This window comes from Epinephelus moara, chromosome 20 (assembly GCF_006386435.1).
Source record: "Epinephelus moara isolate mb chromosome 20, YSFRI_EMoa_1.0, whole genome shotgun sequence".
Lineage (NCBI taxonomy): Eukaryota > Metazoa > Chordata > Actinopteri > Perciformes > Serranidae > Epinephelus > Epinephelus moara.
Window position 1 is genome coordinate 21,067,414 of NC_065525.1, and position 23,588 is coordinate 21,091,001.

Here is a 23,588-nt window from a genome sequence, read left to right on the forward strand (position 1 = left end):
GCATGTCTGGTCTTTTTGCTCCACTTTCCTTTAGCATTTCATATCCTCATTGACTATTCCCTTTTCCCCCGCTCCCACGCTGCGTTTTGGGTGAATTTAAGGAGAAGCTTGTTTGTGTTGATGTGTTTGCGCAAATGTGCAACTTTTGTGTGCATTGTGTTGTATCTATATGCTGAGGCTGACTCCCAGAGTTCAAAGGCTTGTCACCACAGATCTGGTTCGCTTGCAGTCTTTTTGTCAGGCAAGTCTTTTGTTACGTAACACAAGCCCGTATCTCCTCTCCCGCTCAGAAGAGGCAAGAACAGAGCGGGACAAGCTTCAAAACACAGCAACTGTTGGTTTCAATTCTGCCTTTGATACGCACTCAATCCCAACGCCAGTTTCAAAGTAATCTCCGTGCTGTTGATGAAAATATGCCGCTCATGCTCATTTAGAGGCGGGAATCCTCACCGAGGACGAAGTCACGATGTCGAAACCCCGTCTGTGACCGACAAAGAAAGAAATACAGAGAATTAGGAAGTGAGACGAGACGGAGATAGTGAAAAGAAAAGAAGTGTGAGAAATGATGGAGTTAGAAGTGATGATGAGTAAAGGGATGCCCTGCCAGTGTTTCTTCTTGAAAAGAGGAAGAAAGAGACAGATGCAGATGTAGAGAGGATTGCATATGAGGAGAGCTGAGGCACACTCATCCACTGTCAGACAGTGATGGACTCCTGCTAAAATGTTACCGCTGAGTTACATCACTGTCATTACACTCCGTCACGTCTGGGCTGGGCGAGGGCCATTCTTCGGTCTGTATTTTTTCTCACCCCATTACTTTCATCTTCCTGGTCTCTCTTTCTTTTTGTTTGTGTTGTATTGGCTCTTTTTTATTTCTAATCGATGCTCTCTAAATCTAGACTCAAAGCAATCACAAAAACTGAGGTGCTCAGTAGCTCAGTGGCTTGAGCAGACACGCCATGTACAAAGGCATTGTCCTTGCAGCAGTGGCTGTGGGTTTCATTCCAGCCTGCGGCCCTTTGCTGCTCTCCCACCTTCACGCTTAAAGCTGTCCTGTCTAATAAAGGCAATTATGCCATAAAAACAAAACAAAAACACACAGTTGCAGTTTCTAAAATTAGAGCTGCAACAATTAGTCGATTTATTCAGTCGATAAAAATGTATTTTGTTCTTGCACCATCAACAGGTCAAAATCTTAGTGGTGCTTTATGACTAAATACTCTTTAAATTAATGACATTGTCATCAGCCTCAGCTATACTCTGTTAGTGCTAAGTAGCAAATGTTACCATACTAACATGCTTAACTGAGATGGCGAACATGGTGAACCTGACACCTGCTAAACATTAGCATATTAGCATTGTTGCTGCAAGCATTTAGTAGAGTCTCAAAGAGCAGCTAGCGTAGACTGTTAGTCTTTGTTGAGGAGATAGTTTGGATCTTACGAAGTGGGTTTATATGAGGTAATATCCATAGTCAGTGTATTACGTACTACAGATGGCATTTGGCATGTCCCCAGTTTGGAGAAGCAGGCAGGAGTACCACTGTGGAGGCTAAGCACTGTACTGCTGTAAATATGGACAGCAACAAAACATATTCCAGCCACCTAAAAAATGTCCCACCTATATTGAGAATAGCAATATCGAGAATATTTTTATGTTTTATCTTGATGCAAGCAGCCTCTCTTGATAGGAAGCTGTCTGTGCTCTCGTCAAAATCCATTTACAAAACAGGAATGGACAGGAGCTGCTGGTCTACAGCTGCATCTATCAGTTAGATAGCTTGCTTTATTGTATGACTTTGGTGAAGCCTAACGGACCCTTTAAAACACCAAAGTCACACAATAATATAATGTTAAATTGCTGTTGTTTCATTGGTGTCTGGCTTTGAAGAGGGCGATATAACGGCTTCAGTTCCCCATCGGAAATCGCTTTCTGATAGCAAGGTAAAACGTTGAAAATATTGTAAATATAGAGTACACTTAAACTGTAATTGATTCTTTTAGGTAGGGCTTTTTAGGTGGCTAAGATACATTTTTTTCTGCTGTTCCTGTCCACAGCAGTACATTACTTAGCTTCCATGTCTGTACTGTTGTCTGTTTCTCCAAACTAGGGGTGTGTCCACCACCACCTGCCATAGATAAACCACTAACTGTGGGTAAGTACCTCATACAACACCACTTAGAAAGATCCGAACTATCCCTTTGAGCTAATTGCCAGAAATTAATGTGATCCAGCATGTTGTGTGAATATGTTCTGGTTTCCTTAGTTTTCTACGATACTGAAGCTAAACATATGAAGAGTTCTGATTATTGGTCTAACATTATGTCAACTGGCTTTAGAAACGTGATTGTTTTTTACTATTTTCTGACACTTTAGACAACATGATTTATCAATTTACTGAGAAAATAATTGATAGACAGATTCATAATGAAATGAAATAATCATTAGCCCTACACAAAAACATGAGGTCTGTTTTTTTTATCAGAAGTTTAGAAGTTTTTTGAGTTTAGGTTTTTTTTTTCTGTGAGTCAAATGAGTTCATAGTGTTCCTGGCTGCCTCTTGGTCAGGGAGACTTTGTGTGAGAGGAAAGATGAGTCATCTAATGCAGAGGAATCACAATTAGACTTCATGTCAACAGAGACACCAATACAGATACACATAAACAAGCACCCGAGCACACAAACAAGCCCCTCAGTGCTCATACTACATACAGACACATGATGAGGTGTTTGATTTACTGTCACAGAAGACATTCATTCAGACATGCAATCATGGTTCAGCCATCTTATACACACACACACGCACACATCTCACACAAACACAAACACACACATTGCAAATATAGACTCATGAATGCATAAAATCACACACACAAACACACTCTCTCTGTGTGTATTTCAGCAGCAGGAAATAGAGACAAGACAGAGCCCTTAGCTCAGGCGAGAAAAAAAAAAGACTTCCACTGGTGGTTTCCATGGAAACTGTCTCCCTTTCACTTCAGGGGGAGGGCAAGCGACTAGTGGATGAGTTAGGCCGACATTTAAGGTGGCTCATGGACAGGGTGGGAGGGAATTTAAGGTGGTTTGAAGTGTGAATCCATCTGACTTTTGTGCCTCCAGGACGAGACGGGTCGTTTGAGGTAATGGCAGTGCAGTGCAGGCGGTTTGAGCAAACGGAAAAGCAGACCAAAGATAATTGTGGCGTGCACCTCTTTCACCTTGGGCTGCACAGTCAGCATGCTCAGCAGCCAGACACACACACACACACACACACACACACACACACACATGGATTATTGATATCAAGATCACAAATCTGTTCATAATTGCATTACAGTGTGAGAGGATAATGCCACAGTATCAGCGTCACACAGATCAAATAATTGTAAAAATAATAGAGGTGAGGATTTTTGTGTCGGTGTGTGTCAGAGTGTGACAGTGAATCTGAAAAGACAAAAGACAAGACAAAGACTCAAAAGTTCTCTGCACGATTGCTCATACAATACCTGGGTTCGGTAAGGATACCAAAACAATATTATTTTCAAAACTATTCTTAGAGAAATGTAAAGATGTTGGTGATGCTTTACTTTTCAGATCTGTAATTTCCAAGTGTGTCTCGAGGATAATTAGAACCAAGTTAGATAGTTCTTTTCAGGGTACGTTATTTATTAGATTGTTAAGAAACTGTTATCAACATATCTTCTTCACTTCAGAAGAAGAAGCCAGAAGTCTAAAATATTAAATGTTATCACTCGGTTTTTGACAATTTTTGATACTCAGTGCTACAAACTAGGTTTGAGTACCCTTTACATATGAACCGATATTGATGCTGGTTTTCGGTTACTGTAATTCGGTGCTCATACCAAGAGGACCTTTTTTCAGTACTTTACTTTCTCTGTAGTAACAAAAATTTTATTTTTGAACAAGCTGCAGTTGTGACGTGGTAGACTAAAACACAATTCTGCTCCCTCCTCTGCTGTTTGTGCATGTGTGTGTACATGCGTGTGTATCTGTGTCTGCTCATCTAGCAGTGATACCAGGCTATTATTAAAACAAAATAGAAAAGAAAATAGACTAGATGCCAAAACTACCACGGCAGATTGGCGCTGCAGTAATGGTTTTGGCTGGCTGGGAAGCAGCTGTGGAGTTCCGTGGCAGGCTTCCTGACTTCAGGTTGCTTCCTCCTTCTGTCTGAAGAGCAACCTGGCAGCTCTGTAGAGCTTTGTTGCTGGCTTCCAGACTTCACAACATTTTTGTCTGAACCCAGCATTCTCTCCATTCTTGCTACTGATGGATTTGATATGAATTGCTGTTTGGTAGTGCCGGCGTAATTCAGTCAGCACCCTTGAAAGTACTGAGTTTGGTACTCAACCTTACCTCAAACACATTTGGGTTGGTACTGAGGTTTGATGCCTCGCTCTAGTAGTGTTGCCATTGATGATGGTGATGCCCTGTGATGATTCTGAGTTGTGCAAGCTGGTGCTTCGAAACAGAAGCGTCACACCTAAATTTCAGTAAAACTCCCCACCTGCCACCACTTTCACACACCTTTCCACACAAATTCAACACCCAACACAGCCTTACACCCACATCTTATTCCCACTCACTTCCCTTTATTCCCCTCACTTACACCACCTCCTCAACCACCAAGGTTGTCAGCTCTTGAGTGTCTTTGTGTGTATGCTATGTGCGTGTGTGTATTTGTGTTTTAGTAATAAGCTCAGGGTCAACCAAGTCCCCCGTTGTTAGTGTATTTGTCATCTTTTCCAGCATGTATGATGACACTAGTATTCTTCTACTTTTGTCAGGTTTGCTTCATCTCCCTGTGGAAAATGCCCATCCACTGACATGAATTTCATGAATTAGACTCCTCAACACAAGACATGAGGATGAATTAATATGCGAGAGGAAGATCAACCTTTCAAGAACGCTTGCTGATGAATGCTGATCAAAAGTGCTGTATTTCTAATATATGTCTGAGTGGGAGGGGAACAGCTCAGGCAGATGGACTGTTAATGTGGGTGTGTGTATATTTTTGTATGTAAGCTGAGCTTGTAGTGCGAGGTCAGTTTCCTTGTTGTGTGCCTTTGTGAAAGCTGAATCTTAAAACTGAAAACCAAAACATCCTCAATTTTGCATACACCGACAGAGGGAGCTCATTATAGGGATGTGCATATGGTGTGTAAGCAAGAAAAGTTCGAAGAATAAGGCATAGAGTATGTGAATTTTAGTATTGCCTTGACCCAGATCTTTTACGATGGAGAAAGGAGAGATAAATCAGCAAAGGGATGGATAAAGCAAGGAGGGAACAGAGGACCAGGGGAGGGAGGGGAAGAGACAATTAACTCAACAGCCATGGAAGCCATCCAAGGCGAAAACGAGTGGGTGGGTGAAATAAAAAAGAGACAAACACAAAGTAGTATGGTGAAGGTATTGGGCCTTGAAGGATTTGTGCACACGACAAAAGGAAGTGACTGAAAGAAAGAGAGGGCAGGATGAGATTTGTCAGACGATTTAGATGTTTTTTTCCTCCTGCCCTGCTTTGTATTGATGTCTGTGTTGTGATTCGTGTCTCCATGAAGAAGCCACTGCTGCAGATCGAAGTGTTGTCTGTCTATTAAAAGAGCACTTTGGGAGCGTCTAGCTGTGAGCCCTGAGATTCATGTTGTCTCCCCTCAGTGGTTCAATTTAGTGTCTACATTCCTTCTCCTGCTCTCAGCATAAACTGACTTCATTTCCCTCGTCTGCTTTCTCCTTCCTCTCAGAGCTGCCCTATGGCTGGGAGAAGATAGATGACCCCATCTACGGCAGCTACTATGTAGAGTAAGTCCCCCCGTTGACTTGGCTTAACTCAGCTGTTCTGTAGTAAAACAGAAAATGCATTTCTATGGTTTACAGCGCCTCGTTTATGAATTATAAACGAGTAAACTCTCATTTCTTTTTTATGTCTCACTGCTCATTTAATTTTAACAGTAAAATGCTCATCTGTCAGAGAACGCTGCTGATAAAACCTGCTCACCTGGTCAAAATGATTTAGTGTGTTGTTTTACAAACATACTGTATGTGTGTCCAGGTTTTATTTAATTTGGAAGTACATTCAGATTTGTTCTTGTCTTAACCAACTTTGCTGTAATTGAAGCTGAAACGTAAAGAACAGGACAGGTTTGGAATCTTGCCGCTGTATTCCTAGCAGCATTTGCTTGTAGTTATTATTTAATTTGGGAATAACATTTTACATGCAAGACATAGGAAAAACCATAGGATATGATGTATTGATACATTTCTAATAAGCCAGCAGTATGTGGTAGTTAGATCTGAAAATGTCTGGACCCACTACAACATTAAAACATGAGGAGCTGTGTTACATTACTTTTTTTAGATTGAGGCAGCATATAGACTCCACTTTAGATCAGAGCAACTGTCCTTGCTTTCCTACTTATTATGGCTATCATGTTAGCAAACACACTTGCCTGATATGCCTTATTGTGCTATGTTCACACTATGAGTAACACAGTGACAGACTACAAGTCAATTTCAACGGACGAAAGCCGGTTGCATGAAACTAATAACTGACGCACTCCATAACGTGGTGAATCATTAATCAATCATATGTTTTTGTTTCTAGCCATTGTGCTGTGTTGTTCACAGGGTTCCCACAGATCCTTAAAAAGTCGGTAGCTTAGTGGTTAGGGCAGACAGCCCATGTACAAAGGCCCTGTCCTTGCTGCAGTGGCCTGGGCCCAAATCCGGCCTGCGGCCTCCCACCACGACCCCCCACCACACCCTCCAAAGGCAAAAAAAAACGCCCCAAAAAATTATCTTAAAAAAAGTCTTAAAAGGCATTGAATTCATTAAAATAAAAAATAAGGCCTTAATTGGTATTAAAATTTAAAAATCTTAAAAGTGTTTATGAATCTTTTTTAATGACGTTGCATTGTGAAATCTTGAAATCTTAAAATAACTGGTAAAATAAAAATAAATAAATTACTTTCGCCTAAATTGCCTTTCGCATTAATGTCTCACAGGTCAGGATAGCAGAACCGATGTTCAAAAGCATAGATCATTTATTTGACTAAACACAAATTTTAGATGTAATTCAGTCGAGATGCTATGTTTCAAGTAGCATACATACACAAGCCCATGACAACATAACTACGTTAAGGAGCCCTTTGAGCACACTTCAACACGGACTAAGAGAACATGTCACTGGCCCGAGCCGGCCACACTGTTACTATGTAGTGTGAAAACAGTTTTAAACATCCAGCATAAGCATTAGCTGATGAATGCTAGTTCAGTATTTACTGGCATTATATCTTTTGTTTCCCAGCTCCTGAAAAAAAATATCTGGGTCTTAAGATAGATTACTAATTGTTCATAACTCTTCACCAGGACTTAATTTCAGGTCACTGCAAGTTCATGTTGGCTGGATAGCTTACGCATGGTTTGTTGAGCCAGAGCAGCTACCCCACACCATCTTACATAGTTAGAAGATGAGAACTGAAGGGACTCTTATAAACACAACAGCGTACACCAAAACAATGAGCTGAAAGCAGCAGAGATTTGGACAGAGAGCTGTAGAGCTGGACTGTTGGTTCTCAGTGGAATCGGCAGGACGAGCAACACTTTTTCCTAATGGGGAGTCATTGGACTCATAGTGAATCAAAAATATTGCTCAGTGCAGTTTGAATGTGTCAATGATGTAACGCAATGAACTACTTTGTGGTATTGGTATTTCTGGCTTGAAGCTCTTAATGATCACTTTTCCATTAACTGTATTGATGCATTGTATTTTCAGTCATATCAATCGAAGGACACAGTTTGAGAATCCAGTCCTGGAAGCCAAGAGACGCCTGGAGCAGCAGAGGCAGATGCAGAGCCAGGGACTCTCTGCTCTCCCACTGCCCACTATATACAGAGGTACACAGGGAATACTATAGTATGTGCAGTACTCAAATCAAACCATGCTAACATACTCACAGTTACATGAAAATACAAGGACAGCAGGAAAGACACACGGGCACATGGTCTTGATCTTCAAGCCATCAGGAGCCCCCGAAACCCAGGTGCTGACAGATGTTTTTAATTAACTGTAAATTCTCCCATATTTACGGATTCTTTATATCGAACATTGTGGTTGTTTTTCTGAATTTTCCCGACCCATCTCATAGAACGGGCAGTTTCATGAGTATTAGTCGGGGCAGATGCACAATGTCACAATGTACAGGGTCGAATGGAGATTGCTGGCAGTGCGGGGGACAGAGAACATGCTCGCCCTGAGGCCCCTAGTGGGCTAATCTGAGTTTGAGGATGTACTAGACCAGTACATAATGTACCGTTTCATCTGAGTGAAGACTGCATATCTCAAATGAGTCAGCTTATCAGGAATTAAGGCAAATGTGTCTTTATTGCTGCTTTTGTATTCAGAAAGAAATGTACAAGATGTTCATTCAGCACTGAAAAGATCATGTCAAACTCCAAAGGTTCAGTGTGCAGGATTTAGGGGCATCCATAGGCAGAAATGGTATGTAATATTCATATCTGCGTTTTTATTAGTTTATCGTCACCTAAAAATAGGAAATTCTGTGTTTTCATTACCTGTTTATACGGAGCGGGTCCTCTTCCAGGGAGTCCGCCATGTTGTTCTACAGTAGCTCAGAGCAGTCAAAGCAAACACTGGCTCTATAAGGGCCATTTGCATTTTTGCATTGGCCACTGTAGTTCTCCCACATGCTTGGCACATGGGAGAAGTTTCAGTTCTGCAACCTCAGTTCTAGATGCCATTAAATCCTACACACTGGCCCTTTAATTCTTCAGCAAAATAATGTGACAAACCAAATGTACATGGTTTTGAAGTATCAAGGATATCTAAAATATCATACTTCAACACTTCTGTCCCTGCAGAGAAGCCATTGTTTACGAGGGACCCAACCCAACTGAAGGGGAACTTCCTGTCGACAGCGCTGCAGAAGAGCAACATGGGATTTGGCTTCACGATCATCGGAGGCGACGAGCCCGATGAGTTCCTGCAAGTGAAGAGTGTAATACCAGACGGACCCGCTGCTCAGGACGGAAAAATGGACACAGGTAATTTGTGTACCAACGCAGGATTTTGACAACTGGTTGAGCAGTAAATTGAGGTTTAAACAAACTACAAGCTGTCACTGCTGTCATCGCTGATACAGTATTACTGTGTTTATAGAAATGCTTAAGCACAGTCCCATTACTCTGACACCTTAACATTATGGGCCTTAATTTGCTGCCAAAGCAGATCAAGTGCGAAGACCTATTGCTGGCAGAGTTTCAATTTCATTTCTGTCAACATTTCGTGTACCTGGAAGGCCAGGGGAGCGCAGTAGGGTGTCAGTATCCAGTAAATTTGGTGCTGCAGTGTAATTTTGCCTTCGCCGACTCAGAACATGTCTTGGCATCAGCACTAGTGCTTTGGTTAATTTTATGCCTCTGCTGGCAAAGGCCACCCACATGGACCTCCAAAATCACCTCCACACAGTCTGTGTTTGTATCTTTGAGATTTTGTCTTCAGTGATTTAGTGATGAATTAAACTCAAAATGTCAGTATTTTTCCATGAGACGTGAGTGTCTCAGCAATTAATCTCTCTCTCCCATTAAGAAGATATTAAGGCTTAACGTCAAGTATGTTTTGCTTGATTGACAGGTATTCCAGTTTTTATCCATGATTGTTTGTGCAGCCTCAGATTTTGTAGTTCTGAAGACTGACAAACAGCATTAATAACCACTGGATGATGTTTTGTGGTCCTGATCTCATATGCAGATTTTTTCAACCAAAAGAAATGGTTGTTTTCATTCAAACTAAGCACAACACAGGCTACTCTTCACTTAAACCTTCACCGACCAAGAGATGGACACATAATGATGGATATATGCAACATACAAAAGGAGACACGACACTCTGCTGCTCTATAGAAAAAATAGCAGCTTTTTATTTATAAGGCCTGAAATTTGGGCCATGGCCCTGCTTCATGAGGCCCCATGCTCCTTTTCTTCCTCCTTATGGTCCATTTTTGTTGCCAGGACTTTGTCTGTTTAAGTGCTAACAATTCAACATTTTTCAATCATATTAGTTATGTAAACAAAACTGCAGTGATACTCCAAGAAATGTTAAAGCACGTTTTAAAAATGAATATGACTATGGTTAGACTGCAGGCAAATCAGATTTGTGTGATATGTATGTCCAGACAGCACCAACCTGTCTGCATGGATTGCTGTGGTAATGACGTAGGCATCAGTAACGACGTAACTACGCTGATGACGCAGCTTTTCAACATGAAAGCAATGGAGGTCATCATTTTGTCCTCCAAACAATCGTGCTGCCAAGTCGTGATGCAGAACTCCTCCATCACACTCCATGCAGTTTCCGTCACTCTGGATTTGACGTCATTGTTGTGTGTTGTTAGTGACGTAAAAGACACTTTAAGATCCAACCTTAGCAGCCAGAGCATCTGGACTAAAACGCATTTGAAGAAATCCAATTGTAATCTTATTTGAGACCACCTCCAAATGTGGTTTGGATCTGATTTTCACGTCACAGCTTATGTGGTACAAATGAGAATCAAGAACCTGTTCCAGTTGAGAACTGGTTCCAAATTGTCCGATCCATTGGAATCACTTGCCATTGCGCATATCAATTCCTTTTATTAGTACCGACATGATTTCTGATAATGACGTCAAATTCATGAGTCTACGCTGCTGGAAGCTTGCAACAAGAAGGAGTGATGGCAAAGGGGGAGAAATAGTCCAAAGCACAGCTCCATTTGACAAAGAAAGATGACAACAGTGCTGTGTGTAATGTCTGCATATAAAACTGCCATTTATTGGGCTCAGCAGATTTTTTCTTTTTTAAAGATTATTTTTTGGGCTTTTTGCCTTTAATGAGCAGGACAGAGTGAAATGGGGTGAGAGAGAGAGAGAGTGGGGGTTGACATGCAGCAAAGGGTTACAAGCCGGAGTCGAACCTGCGACCGCAGCAGCAAGGCCTCGCCTCTATACATGGGGTGCCGGCACTATCCACTACGCTACTGACGCCCCAGCAGATTTTTTCTTTGACCAAAAAAAAATGAAAACGAATGCTGTTCAAACATTTGCTCATTTCATCCATTTTAGATGATGGAAGCCAGACTATTGCTACACTGTGTTCAGACACAGAAAATTATCAATAAGGGAATCGATAAAGAATTGGACTTAAGAATCAGCCAAACAGAAACGATTGGTTTCAATAAAATCTTATTAATTCCCATCCTTATTATGTGTTTTTGTTTTTGGGTTTTTGCTGTCCAGACTTTCTAGAATCAATCTGGATGCAATCTGGGTATACCCAAAAAACTGGTATGGGCCAGCAGCCTGAACAAGGCCTAACTCAGTCATTGAGGTTTCCATATCCCCAGAAATATCAATTCATTTTAAAAGGGGACATCATTGGCCCTCGGTGGCATATTTGGGGTGCCCTATATTTGTGCCTGTAGCACTGTGTGTCCCAGACAAGGACTTCAGTTTCCTCTCAGCACACTCTCCGTCCTCTGTGAGTGCACTATAACGTTCTGCTTTTAATGGGAATGAGAGGAACTGATTTGATTGGCTATAACTGACACCAGCCCACACAACACCTACTTCCATTAGCAGATTCATTTCTGCCTTTACAGCGGCAATGCAGGTGCAATATCACTACACAAGCTCCAGTGGTCAAGGTATTATCACAAATCAGTCGTATACAGGTACACCACTGCCATGAAATGGTCTCATACTTGTGTTTGTGTATTCATAAAACCAAGAATCAGTAACATCAACACGAGCTGTAATGCGGTCTCACATGGCTTACTTAATGGAAAGAGAGGCCCTGCTTATGTGAAAGGTTAATAATCGGAGTGTTTTTGTTTGCAGTGTCCTTCAGTAGACACTAAATCCCAACCTGCTCATTTACGATGTGTTGTTTTGAATAGAGGCATCAGTTTACACTCTTACATGGTGAGAATAAACACCTACAAAGTGTTCCATCGGTCAATTTGCAGGGTCCTTAAGGTAACAAAGATTGATTTTTAAGCTTATACAGAAACAGACCTTAGCTTAGATCTAACCTTAAAGAGGTGATGTTGATAAAAATCATAATGGGCTTCGGTAATAGGCTCAGAGAAGGAGCTACTATGATGAGGCTTCATGTGTGCTCTGCTCTGAACCTGTGAGCTGGCCCCATGCCTGGCACGGTTGGTGTCTAAACTGCTCATTTAGAGCTCATTTCGGAGCCGGGAATCCTCCTTCCTACTCTCAGCTCCTGCTCTCCGCTTTTATGTCTCTCCCTCTGCCTATCAGTTTCTCTTTTATCTGGAATCCATCTCTTTCTATTTTATCTCCATCTCTCTCTTTGTCTCTCTGGCTTACCCTTTATTATGCTTCCTTATCTAACCATGTCATCTGACACTTCTCCTCTGCTTTCAGCCTGAGTATATTTTCATCCCCTTTCTCTTTCTACCTCTCTAGCTTTTCTCTCTTTATCCCTCCATCCTGGTCTGTCAGCCCTCTCCTCTCTCTCTCTCTGTGCTGATTTCTCTCTCTCTCTCTCTCTCTCTCTCTCCAACTTGCTCCTCTCCGCTCTGTGACATTGCCAGAGCTGCTCACACACATGCATGCGCGCACACATTCACACTCACGCATGCACACAGTCACAGAGTCACACACAGGCACTCCCTGGCTGAGATTAGCTGGCCTATTTGAGCTGTGCGGCATTGCTCTTAGGGATTGTGTATGATTGCGCATGTGACATGTGTGGTGTGTGTTTATGTGTGCGCACATGCCCACTTGAATGTGTGTGTGCGTCCGCATGTGTGCATGTGTGACAGAAAGTGCTTCCAGAAGTGTGAAATAGAGGATTTGAGGCAGCTGCATTTGTCATGGGGCTGTGACTTTAAAGCTGAAATCCATAACTTTCCGCACGTTCAAAGTACAGCAGAGATGACAGAGTATCTACTGTCGCATTTGTGAAATTGTTTCACCTCCTTGCTAGTGGTTTGCAACAAAAATGTCATCGACCCAACCTAGTAAGGTGAACATGAATGTAAAATTTAGTTGAGCTAGGAAATTAGTTAGCATAGCACTGCCAGCCAGGTCGGGTGTGACCTGACAAAGACAACTTTTCCTGCACACTACATCATAAACAATGGTACACATTTGCATTTTGGTCATCATTTCAACAGGAAGATGCAACATCATAATGTTTCATGCATGAGCCACGACTCAAAAGTGTTACTACTGGTGAGTGTGCATCTATTTAAATGTTTGAGATTTTCATGATTAGAGTCTCTCTAGATGCCAGTGTGCACCAGATGGTTATCATATTCACAGACACACTGAGACACTGCCCCTGTCTCTCTCTCACCTCGCTGTCTCACACGTACACTTGTAGATTGCCTGCAGTGGCAGTGAACTGATATTATGTTCCTATGTGACACTTGAGGGGGACAGAGTGCTTCTTCTGTGTTGCTACAGCGTGTCCTAATGCCGCTGAGATAAGACATTTGTGGCAACAGACGGTGACAAGTTGTGATTTTGCAGCACAGTATGTTTACACATGAACCACTGAGACCAGATCACGTGGTCTGTGTAAAATGTAACACACTGTACTGTGAGTCTGACTGAAGCTGTTGTGTCCTTTCTCCGTAGGTGATGTCATTGTCTACATCAATGACATCTGTGTGCTCGGCACCACACATGCTGATGTGGTCAAACTTTTCCAGTCTGTACCGATCGGTCAAAGCGTGACCCTCGTGCTCTGTCGAGGCTATCCTCTGCCCTTTGACCCCGAGGACCCAAGCGGCGCAGCGAGCACCTCCCTGACACCAATTGGCCTGGAGCACCGCCCCCTGGTGGTAAACGGCCGCAGCAGCTACGACCCCTACCTAGAGTATCTGTCGTTGAGCTCCCAGCTGCCTCCTCAGGCACTGACCCAGGCCGGAGCCCCTCACCCCGGGGACACACATCTAGATGGCTCATCCCTGCCGCCCACCACACCTGGTTCAGCATCAGCACTCACGCCTCATGACGACAACGTGTCCATGGCTTCCTCTGGGACTGCAGGGGTTGCTGGGGCAACAGCACAGGGGGCAGAGCTTCTGACAGTTACTATGGTGAAAGGAGCAGAGGGCTTTGGGTTCACCATTGCTGACAGTCCCACTGGTCAGCGAGTAAAACAGGTGATATACCGTAATCATATGTACTTCTCTTCATTCACTCAGTAGACCATAAACAGTTCAGAAATGAAAGGATTCAGACCTGTCAGATATTTCATGTACAATTTATCATCTGTGTTTCGGGAAGTAAATGTGTTCCTTCAGGAGTGAAATCTCAGTCGTCGGCTAAACTCAGTGATCGAGTTGAGTTACACATTAAAGTTAAGGGAGAGTTAAAACAGCAGGTCAAGGTAAATTTAATTCAGTCAGCACCACAAAGTAAAAAAAGATCGAGATAATAAGAACAAAGCTCAGCCTGTGAAGGATTTTCTATCTACTAACATAACGAATGATTGAAAGACGATACTATCCTAAAGAAGCTATAGAATAAAAAACCCCAACCTGATGACTTGGAAACCTGGCTGTAAGAAACAGATAAATTAGAGTAGATGAGTTGCGAAGATATGACAGATGCTATTTCTCATCCCTGTTGTATTTGTACAGTAAAACATCTGGGCTTCAAGAAACACAACATCTGTTTGAACAAGTCATTTGTTTTATGTTCAACATACGAGACTAATTATTTCTTCAGCAAATAGAAATATCTGCCTGTGTAGGTTATTGCACTTGTTTCTGGTGCATTTTTCACAGTTCCAAGAATTTCCAACAAACAATCTTCATGTCAGCATCTTGTAATAAGTCAAAATAGTCCAATTGGCTAGTCCTTTACGCATTTAAACGCTAGAAAATGTATGAACTGGTTTTGGAAAAGGCTGAAATCATCTCACCCCATAGGTAAATTTTTATGATTTTTTTGATTTTAGGGACTAATGATAGCTGAATGCTTTGGGGACTTTTTTTTTGCAGGATTGAAGCTGTGTGGTAATAGCACTGACAACCGCCTACCTGCAAGAGCGTCTCCCAAAAAAGCAAAGTGTATTTAAAAGTGGCTGCTGCTGCTGCTGCTACTATGGTCCAAGGCTGTAAGACAGGCAGATGCTTCGGTGAATGTCACTGGCAGAATTGCAAACTAGCTTAGGGTTGTGTAAATAGCTGCATACTGTAGCCAGACAATGGAAATCAGTGAAACATTCAAAGATTTCTACATTGGACAATTTACCAGTCATCTGAAGTCTGGTGGAATGTTATCCCAGGCCCAGTTTTTCTTCTGGTTGTCTTTATAGGCTGCTAGTTGCTATTCAGACACCAGTATTATCAGCTCCTCCATCTTGTCGTCTTTCTGCTTCTGCAATGCCTGCCTCCTGCTATTTGGTCGGCAAAAGCCAGGCAGCTACCGCCAGAAATTCAACATGGTGAACTCTGTGTGGCAGAGCAAAATCTGTGCATGTTTACGAGGCCGGGGACGGCTTCATACCCCTACCGCTGTGTTTGAAATCGCCTCCCCTCTGTCGTCTTCCCCTCGTTGAAATGACAGGAGGCAGTGAGTTACCACCCAGCAGTGTGAGAGCAGCGTTAAGATGAGGAATTAAGCTCCTTCAATACAAAAATAAAGTCTGATTTGAGTTTATTAATTATGGTAGACAAAGAAGCTTTGTGTTAATTGGAAGGTACCTCAAACCTCAGCCAATTAAATTGTGTGACGGTGGATGAAATGTGATGTTGTGGTGCAGGTGCTGGAGCCGGGCTCACAGGGAGCTTCAGGGCTGATAGAGGGAGACCTGATCCTGGAGGTCAACCAGCAGCCAGTGGCTGCAGCTGGACATGGACGAGTGGTGGAGATGCTCAAAGAGTGTCCTGTGGGAGCTGAGGCAACTCTCCTCATACAGAGAGGAGCAACAGGTGAGAGACAGACCTGTTTCTTTTCTGTCTGTCTGCTTGGTAATTCGTTTATAAGCTTCTAATAGAGTTTAACTCTTTCAGTTGTCTATTCATAAGGACTACAAGGAAACTTGTAAATAACACAACTAGTGCCACACAAACCAGATATAGTACAGATTGACAGTAAATGATAGTTATATTGTACTTTTTGATTGATAGTTTGTAATAACATTTGTTTAGGGGTGTTAAAATGTAATTTTCTTTTTCAAGGTAATCAGAGTCAATTAATTTTCAACTCTTTAATACCTGGTGATTGTCCTTGATCTATTTATGTCCGCAGTGGTGGCAAAAATGATTACAGTACAATTAGTATCAAATCACAAGTGACACTTTGGTACCTTTCAAAGCCCAAGATAATTTTAGCAAAAATAAAGAAGGGTCCAGTGCAAGAGCAACTGCCCAGCTAAATTTAAGCTGTCTTCTGATTGAAATGCACAAATATCATGTTACTGTGCATCTTCAGCCCCAGCTGCAGCTTTGCAAGAGAGGAGTCAAGTAGAGTTGACAGTGAGAGCTGAGAGAGCAGAAGAGATTTTGATTATGATAATTTTGAGACTCGTTCTATTTTTGAACACATTCAAATCACAGTGGCCCCTTACTTGGATTTTATTCAAGTCTCCAGATGAGATTTTATTTTTGGAATATTAAATAGTTTAAATGCTAGGAGAATCATTTTTGTCTGGTGCAAAACTGGGCAACTTATCATATCATTTTTTTTAATAACAGTGTTTCTCTGAGAAAAAGGTGTAATAATTTGGGATTTTATAGCAGGCCAATCATTTCTGTGTGGTGGTTTAAGAAAAACAAAAAAAGAAACATTGACCATTGCAGGAGCAAACAGGCACAGGACATATTAAAAGACACTAGAAGAAACATAGAGATGAAATGAACAATATTTAGTTTAATGTATTTCATATGTGATAACTCATGTAAAGAATACACAGACATATTAAAATAAAAGAGGTGGGGGGGTGTTTTAAGATACAGCAAATCAGGAGCTGATAAAATTTGCCATGGAGAGCTGGGATGAGAGTTTATCTCACTATTAGGTGTGCTACAGCTCTGTGGGTAGAGATGGCACCAACACTGCTGTGGGGAAGTGGTTTAATTCCCACAGGGGCCAGTCATCGTCAAATAAATGCAGTTATTTTACTGTAATGTGCTTTGGACTGAAATGAGAGTGTATTCTAGCTGGCAAACAAGCTGAACTTGTTGGCATGATGCTGTTTGGCTATTTGTACTGACTGAACCCTCAAATGATGATGTTTCGATTATACCAACAGCATTTTCACTGTGCTCTGGATTCATAAATGATGCTGGGTAAAGGACAATTGTAAGAAAGAGAAAATTGAAACCAGAGAGCTCTAAATAAAATGCACACGGGGATGCTAATTTAGACATCTTTTGTGACCTACAGCTGATCCTTGTTAGCTGGGGGGAGGCTGAACATGACTTTCATTTTATTTTTATTTTCTTTTATTATTTTACTATTTAAAATGGGTAAAATTTTATTTCATTGTAGAGGCGTGTGTAGCGTATTGCTTTGCTCAGCACAATTTTTTCTCTTGCTCTCTCTCTGTTTATCATGACACTACAGCTGTGGGTGTGTGAGCTCCATGCTGGGGACACTGAGAGTTCTCCCACCCTGCACACATGCAGTGACAGGACTAACTGTTTAATTAATGTTACCTGACGGGCAGGGCGTAAAATTAACATTTTACCTCATCTGCCATTGGCTAGTGACCTCCAAAAATTTACCGGCCAAACATATTTTTCACCAGCCAAATAAAAAAATTGTGCCTTATTTGACGAAAAATAATTACCTTACGTTTTTTAGTATGAAAATCCAACTTTAGGAAAATCCAGACGGCCGGTAAGCCGTTATCTTGCGCCGCAGAGCACTATGAACCTCCGCCGTGTTCCTGTCTGTGACCCCCATTCAACCCACAACCTCCAGGATTCGCATTTCCTTTCTGCTGCTGGTTGAAACGTGATAATAGGGGCGCCCCACTCCACTAACTTGACGTGGATGAGCGGTAGTCTAGAAAACTGGCGAGTTTTTTTTGTTGTTGTTGTTGTTGTTGTTTTGTGTTTTTTTCGAGGGCGCCCGTGCATCCTCACATAGATTGCGCCCTGGGCGGTCGCCCACATTGCCCATAGCAAAAACCGTCCCTGGACACAGCTGGCAGAAATGGTCGAAGCACATAAAAAACCCACATGCAATTCAAAATTTTCCATCGGCCACTGGCGGGTGTGTGTTTTTGTTTTACACGCCAAACTCATTTTTTACCCGCCATTGGCGCTTGGCGGGTGTTAATTTTACGCCCTGCTGACGGGTCGAGTGGTTTTGGTGTCAATTGTGAGTTTGTTGGGACAGTTTAACAGCTGGGTGCTGCTGCTGTGTTAGCTCATGCTAACAGGGCATACCTTGAACTGACCATTCTGTGTAACAGCAGCAACAGAAAGTTTGCTCATCCTCTCCATCAGTGAAGAGGATTAATGTTATGTCAAATGAAGGGGAGGGTTGTCTCTAATGTAGGTGTCCACCTCTTCCTCTGGGTCATTAGCTTGTTGCGGGATGCTGTAACATTAGTCGTCTCCCAGAAGTAACATCTTGGCATTGCTCTGGCAGCTCGTACGACTCCAACCTGGGACACCAAGACTCCGCTGTCTCATCATCTTCCCCCCGTAGCACTCATGTATTATTTTTAATATGTATTTTTATTGGTTTATCGGATAGTAATAATCAATCAAAAATCTCATGTCAGTTAAGGGGTTAATGGTTAATTATTGACATTCCTACACACAGTCCTATTTGTGATCTTCAATGTTGTGATTGTCAACTATATCTTCATTCACTGATCAAATATGATTCTTCTTTGTGTGTGCACAAAAATCACAAGAAAACTCCAAGGCACTTTTTTTTAAATGACCAAACTGCTTTATTGTTATGATCATATCAGATTTGAAAGTTTTTTAGGTTTTTGTTTTTAAGTCCAACATGACCATGCCATGACAGTATAAGCAGTATAATTATTAAAAAGATTGTGCCTCTGAGTTTTCTTGTGATTTTTGTGTCTACATGTATCCTTCTCCAAAGAGCACCTCAAACAAACTCAAATTGAGTTGAGAAAGCGCTTCAACCCAAACACTTTTCTTATCTCTGTGTGTGATTGACCACCCACCATCCTGTCTGAGTGTCCGTCTGGAAAACTATTCTTCCGCATTTTTCTCACAATGGCACAATGTGTCCACCCACTTTTAGCTTTAACCACACATTACATTTTGACTGGTTTTATTGTCGGCTGTCTGAATATTCAGGCTGGTGTTTTTCCACAACACTTGCAAGGAGCTCTGCACTGTGAGCTGCTCCACACCACCTTTAATTTTCTGCACATGTTCACCATTGTACCTTCCTCTTGAAGTGAAGGAATGAGACGACCACATGCCCTCAGTCTGAAAAACTAAATCAAGGGACTTATAATGTAGCAGAAAAAGAGGAATGAGAGAGAGTTTCATAGTGTAGAAGTCTGAAGTGTGACATGGAGTGAGGCCATTTTCCCTCTTCTGTTATTTTCTACAAGATTGGCCACCTGTGAGAAAATTAAATTACACAGTGAAAGCTTTATTTATTTGACATGTGCTCTTGCACTGATTTTCTAAAAGGTGTTCTGGTCACAGGGTCAAAATTTGACTTGATAATTACCTGGGGCTGCCTATACCACTGAGCCCTTGGCCATCTGACGCACACACACACACACACACACACACACACACACTCAACCCCACAATGATTAAGCGTACAGCCCCACTCAACAGCCTGGATGAAAGTTAAGAGAGTCAAGGAAAACTGTCCACTGGCTATTTAAAGAGACAGAGTTCACAAGTTCACTGTTTGCTTTTGATGTGCCGCCCAGCAGCTTCACATTTTGACTCTCATTTAGCTATTAAGTCTGTGGTTTGTCGTGAGATAAATTGCCAGGAGTGAAGAGTTAATTTGCATTGTTTCTGAGATGATAACAGAACAATAAAGAAGAATTACAGATGTGCTCTTTTGCATCGCTCCTTTTTTTATGGATTATATTTAATTAGGGATGAAAATAATCAGTCTCAGATGAATCTCAGGTTTAATTAATGGAAGTGTGACAGGAATTATTATTGCGGACCTGAAAATCAATCGAAGACATCAGCGCTTAGTGATCCTGCTACATCTGTCTGTTGTAAATGGGTGGTTTGCTGATTTTATGCCAGTCCTGTTGTCTGAACAGGACTGTTGAAAGCACAAATGACTTGTGCTTTCAGCAGAAACACACTAACTGTTGTGTGACTGTACATCAGCATGCATGGATGTGTATGTGAGCAGCTGAGATGCTCAGCAGTCGAACATTTTATGACCATGCAGAGCCAGCATCTGCCACCTGGTGGTTAACCTTTGCAAAGACACACACATGTTTCATTGTCAGATTCGCCATTTAAAAAGTGTGCTGTAATTCAGTATACAAATGAGATTGCCCCACACAGATTAATGTGTCATCACATGTGCATACACAGATCTGTATTCAAATTTACACACAGCTTACGATAGATATTCCCCTAAATGCTGAGCTTAGTGTGCCAAATTATCTCCCTTCCCCCAAAGATGCCATCTCCTCCACCCTCACCAGTTTCTATCAAACAACTCAAGACAACGGCCCCACAGGGACTATCAGCCTGACACACCAGGAACCTCTCTGACTCTCTGTGTGTCGCTCTCCTCGCTGCAGGGTGAAAGAAAGGACAAGGTCCTTTACAGTGACTCAGATGTGCAAAATGTCAGGAATGTTTAAGCATGTTTGTGTTCACAGGCGTAGGATTTCTGTGCAGAACATCAATGGAATTTAGCCTACACACATGATTTCAGATGTGAGACCGAGAGCGTCAGTGCTTTGTGTGTAACAGACAGGGTGTTAGACTTCCGCTGCATGTGCGAGTGCGTGTGTGTTTGTGTTTGTCTCTGTGTCTGACTGCTGTAGCGTGGGCACTCTGCCAGAGTTCCACTGAGCTCTGGTCGTGTTCACAGCTCCGTCCCCTGACATCCCAGTTTGAAGCGGAGCCAACCACAGACTAGAGACATTTTGCAGCACCAATGAGGATGCAGATCATGGCTGTGAAAAAAAAGGGGGTGTCAGGCGGCACAAGCCAATCAGGCTGATCTGAAGGCCATCCAGAACTCAGCAGGCTAGTCTGTGAGGTCGGCCTGCCAGACTGCCCGACCGCTGACACCAGAGAGAGGCCACGTGAAGCGTCTCTACCAATCATTCATTTGTAATTCATCAGCATTCATACAAGTCCACCACACATCCGGCACATATGTCGATGAATTGTATTAGCATTTAAATTAAGCTTAAATGCCTCGGTGAGGAAGACGCTCTGCTTTAATATAAGTGGACAATTGCCTTGTAGCTAGTGCTCATTTCCCTCAGTGGGTCATGACGGAAAGTTTCCTGAGAATGAGTTATTAGAATTCCTTAAAGACTTCCCTTAAGGCCTGTATTCCCTCCTGAACATGGTTATTAGTCCCAACCTCCCACAGAGCCGTCCCTCTGCTGCTGCCACTGCGCTGAATCATTTCAGCACCACGGACAGTTCTCCTTAAACCTCCGTTCACAAGCTGGGTTTTTCTTTTTCTTCTGATATTTTCGTGTCCTCCTCCGCCCTCAAAGACACAGCAGGGATATTTGTTTTCAAAATGGGAAAGATTTCCACGCAGACATGATGCTTTACTTGGGCGAACGGAGGAGAGCTGGCGTTGGAAAATGCAGAAAAATAAAAGATAAAAGTGTACGGAATGGCAAAAATGAATTTCAAATTTCATTTTGTCTTCACATGGACTAGCAGTGATCTATTGTATTTCATTTCCCTCAAATCACCCCTTGCTCACTGACTTTGATCGAAAGTTCTGCCATTCTGCTTCGCTGCTAAGTGCTCTGGCCTTCATCTCGCACATCTAAAAAGCAGGTTGGAGAGTAATTCCATAAATATATTTCATCCAGTGCTCTCTGACATTTCTCAGGAAATCTCATAAACTGAATAAATATTAAATATGTCAGGTTTCTCCAAAGAATATTTTACAAGCGCCCACGTCTGTTGAAGAATTCATCAGTGAGGCTGTAGGAGTGGAGTGTGCTTCATGAGTGTGTTTATGTGTTTCGGTCCACATGTGTAAAGATTGAAACTGCATGTTTATACATAGCAGCTATTGCATGTAATCCCTCCGTGTGTAAATGTATGTATTTGGGTCTCAGCAGCATAAATGTGCTGCATGTCTTTAATGCAGTGGAGTCACAGGGGAGCTGTGTTGATGAGATTGTTGCTGTGATGTGAATGCTCCCTGCTTCCTACATGCAGATAAAATATGACTTGCAGAGAAAACTCTGTGTGTGTGTGTTGGGGGGAGGGGGGTCTGTGCTTTTGCCTACAGCCAATGATGTAATTATGTTGAAAACAAATGCAACAACCAAACCCGTTTAGGAAGAGTTACACAAACAAAGTCAAAACAGAGGAATATAAAATCAGCAAACTGAGATTTCTTTCTCGCGTTAAGGGGGAGATGATTACCCAGTATGTCACATATAAAAACCTCTGTACGTAGGTTCCATTGTAGTTATCTTTTTGTCTGTATAGTTGTAATTATCTGTGTTTTTGTTGTTTTGCAAGAATCCGACAGATTATCCAGGTCTGCTCTCTGTAAACTGTGTTCTCTCTTTCTTCCTCAGGCCACATCTCTCCGTGGAAGGCCTCCAAACAGGTACCATGATTGAACCAAATGTGTGTTTCTGCTTCTGTGTGTGTGTGTGTGTGCGTGTGTGTGTGTGTGTGTGTGTGTGTGTTCAACTGAGAGAAAAAAAGGAGAAGCAGGGAGAGAATGAGCGTCTCTGAACCAGAGTTGTTTGCTGAGGCAGAGAGGTATGATTGAAGCGTGTAGGATCAGCGTTTGTCGTCGGCGCTGTGTTGCCTCAGAGGTGTTTGGCTTTTGCTTTATTGTGAAATGAGCCAGCCTGTCGTGACCCGCTTATTGGTTTGATCACATCAGATCTCACACCTCGCCAGCTGGGGAAGAGCTCTTCAGATTTATACTTAAACTGCAGCTGCTACTGCTGCTGATTGTATAATCAGCATTCATTCGTGGTATTAGACAAAATATTCAGACATTATAAATTTTATCTCATTCAAGTTTAAATTGTGAATATTTATTTTAACTCGTTATCATAGCCGCCCCTGGGCAAAAAGCGTCATTTTATTTATTGCATTACTGAGTAGCAAGCAAAACATTTAACGCTGTGAGGGTCCAAAGGACAGAGGGATGTCATATGCTGTAAAGCCCTGTTAGGCAAATTGTGATAAAGCCCTGTTAGGCAAATTGTGATTTGTGATATTGGGCTTTATAAATAAAATTGATTGATTGATTAATTTAACTCACATACTTACATGATTAGAATTTGTTATAACTGTTTAAGTCTGACAGTCATCCTCCATCATCAAGGTTAGCTGACATCATTCTCTGCACATAGTTAGCCT

At 42.1% G+C, this 23,588-nt stretch overlaps 1 protein-coding gene across 7 annotated transcripts in view; it reads left to right on the forward strand.

Annotated features, from left to right (window-relative positions):
• The window catches only part of LOC126407646 (membrane-associated guanylate kinase, WW and PDZ domain-containing protein 2-like), a 107,126-nt gene that overhangs the window by 66,723 nt on the left and 16,815 nt on the right, over positions 1-23,588 (forward strand). For all 7 annotated transcript variants that reach the window (XM_050072727.1, XM_050072728.1, XM_050072732.1 and 4 more), the window contains 6 exons: positions 5,766-5,823; positions 7,796-7,917; positions 8,902-9,084; positions 13,687-14,216; positions 15,824-15,992; positions 22,787-22,818. In XM_050072727.1, the coding sequence (XP_049928684.1) occupies positions 5,766-5,823; positions 7,796-7,917; positions 8,902-9,084; positions 13,687-14,216; positions 15,824-15,992; positions 22,787-22,818 (1,094 nt within the window). The remainder of the gene's footprint in view (positions 1-5,765; positions 5,824-7,795; positions 7,918-8,901; positions 9,085-13,686; positions 14,217-15,823; positions 15,993-22,786; positions 22,819-23,588) is intronic.